The sequence below is a fragment of the Sprattus sprattus genome, assembly GCF_963457725.1.
Source record: "Sprattus sprattus genome assembly, chromosome: 12".
Taxonomy (NCBI): Eukaryota; Metazoa; Chordata; class Actinopteri; order Clupeiformes; family Clupeidae; genus Sprattus; species Sprattus sprattus.
In genome coordinates, this window is record NC_137910.1 from 4146770 (window position 1) to 4149237 (window position 2468).

Sequence of the window (2468 nt, forward strand, 5' to 3'; positions counted from 1 at the left end):
TCTCTTTTTCGCTAGAACTAAACAATAAAAAAAGAAAAAACTGAAGCGGAAAGAGCAAAAGAAAGAAAGAGCAGTCCAGACACAAAGAGTATGCTAGGAGCAAGACGAGTAGTCACTTCCTATTCAGTTAAATATGTGTGTGAAAAATGTGTGTGTGCGTTGTATCTTCAGAGTTCTCAGAGTACTGTGTTAAGCACTTGTGTGCTGAGCCGACAGTGAGTAAAGGGTTTTAAATATTTTTCGTATTAGTGTGCCTTTAATAAGTATCAAGGATAAAGTGTATTTTTGTGTGTGAATGTTGAATGTGTGTGTGTTTCAAATATTGATGGTTATGCGTTACAGGTTCAAATCAACTGGAGTTACCTTTGTTTGGTGCCAGTGTCAGTCCTGAGCCAGAGACACAGAGACAGAGTGAGAAGGATGCATAAAATCACACACACGCACAATTCATGTGCGCACACACACACACACAATGCATGTGCGCACACACACACACAAACTCTCAATGCATGTGTGCGCACACACACAAACAGCATTAAGGCAAAAAATTAATACAACACATAATTAATATGAGCTATTTTATACAATTTGTATACAATACATTATACAACTCCTTCTGTTGAAATCTGATTTAATTAGAGACATTTTATAGATTACATTTTATGCATTTACATTTATTCCACAAATACAAAAAAGCTCATCTGTCTACTCTTTCTTTTTGATGAAATAAAAATGTGTCAAACTGTGCAACCATTCTGTTGAAATTCATTTAAAATGATATCAGAATCAGAATTGTATTTATTGCCAAGTAACTTTACGCCTACCATGGTTTTGTTTTGGCATGTTGGTGCTGACATTAAACATAAAAGACATAATAAGAACTACAGAACATAAGATATCAAATAAATGAAGAAAAAAAACTAAAAATAATTTTAAGATCTTATATTAAATTATTTAAGTGCTTTTAAAAATGAATTTCATAGACATCTTCATTTTCCATCCCGTAGTTTTTGTCTGCGAGTGGTGGTGAATGAGGCTGTCTGCCATTCTGTCTTTCTGTCACTCTGTGTGTTAGGCTCAGCAGGCAATCACTCTCTCTTTATCTCTCTCTTCTCTGTCGCTCTATCTCATCCTTCTTCTCTCTTCACCACCCTCTCTTTTCATGTGCATTCCTACAGCAGGTGACACACACACAATGAAGAGAATAAGTATGTGTCGCTCTGTCAGTCCGAAAAAACACTACACGCAGACAGACTCATTCACACACACACAGTCACACAGACATACACATACACACATACCCACAGACACACGGACACACCACACACGCACGCACACACATACACACCACACACACAGACACACACAAACCCACAAGACACACCAGACACACACAAACACACACACAGACACACACAAACATACACACACACTCACCAACAACACAGACACAAGACACACACACACACACACACACACAAACCACAGACACACACACACAAACACACACACAGACACACACAAACACACACACACTCACCAACAACACAGACACACAGACACACAGACACACACACACACACACACACACACACACACACACACACACAACACACACACACAGACGGCACTCTTTCTTTGCTCTGGTCAGTGCATGTCCTGTTGTCATTTGCTGGCTGATTCTTATGTGTGTGTGTGTGTGTGTGTGTGTGTGTGTGTGTGTGTGTGTGTGTGTGTGTGTGTGTGTGTGTGCTGTTACTGGTAGACAGCAATCGGAGAACTAAGATAACTACAACAATGGCATTTCTCACGTAGGTTGGGGCTCTTTAAAGGAGCTAGGAGCTTTGGCAACTTTAATACAATATAAAGCTAAAAACTTTGTAAACATCCTGTTTGGGCTTTATGTGTTATGTATGTACATATTTTTGAAACATTATATAGAGATAGATATGTATATTTGCATTTCTGTATGTGTGTACCTATGTTAGGAAGTGTGTGTTTGGTGTGCGTGTATGTATGCTTGAGTGTGTGTGTGTGTGTGTGTGTGTGAGTGTGTGTGTGTGCTCGCATATGACTAGGCTTAACCAAACAAGCAAGCTCATTGTGAGGAATCCTTCACATCATTGTCACATCCTGTAGTGAAGGCTGAGCAGATGGACTCAAATCCCAACAGAGGCAATCACTTCACTTCACACAGGAGAAGCCAGCTGCCCGGAGCTGATGCATCCGCTGTGTGGGACCACACAGACGTGTGTGTGTGTGTGTGTGTGTGTGTGTGTGTGTGTGTGCGTGTGTGTGCGTGTGTGTGTTCTCTTCAGCCCATAGCCTAGTGACGGCTCCGGTCTTTCATGCAAACATCGCAGCTTTTAAATGAAATAATGACATCATTTGCTATCCTGAATGAAACACAACAAGTAAAGATAGGTAATGCTTCCGCTAGGCAACTATACAGTTGCAACTATACAAGA

At 40.3% G+C, this 2468-nt stretch overlaps 2 protein-coding genes across 2 annotated transcripts in view; one reads left to right on the forward strand and one right to left on the reverse strand.

Moving 5' to 3' along the window:
- Nucleotides 1-233, forward strand: part of eno4 (enolase 4) — a gene marked incomplete at both ends in the record, with an annotated part of 17107 nt that extends 16874 nt beyond the window's left edge. Inside the window, 1 exon segment of the mRNA XM_080848554.1 lies at nucleotides 172-233. Within this exon segment, the coding sequence (XP_080704680.1) occupies nucleotides 172-233 (62 nt within the window).
- A 148-nt stretch (nucleotides 234-381) lies between these two features.
- Nucleotides 382-2468, reverse strand: part of shtn1 (shootin 1) — a gene marked incomplete at both ends in the record, with an annotated part of 36168 nt that continues 34081 nt past the window's right edge. Inside the window, one exon of the mRNA XM_080848555.1 lies at nucleotides 382-387. Coding sequence (XP_080704681.1) covers nucleotides 382-387 — 6 coding nt within the window. The remainder of the gene's footprint in view (nucleotides 388-2468) is intronic.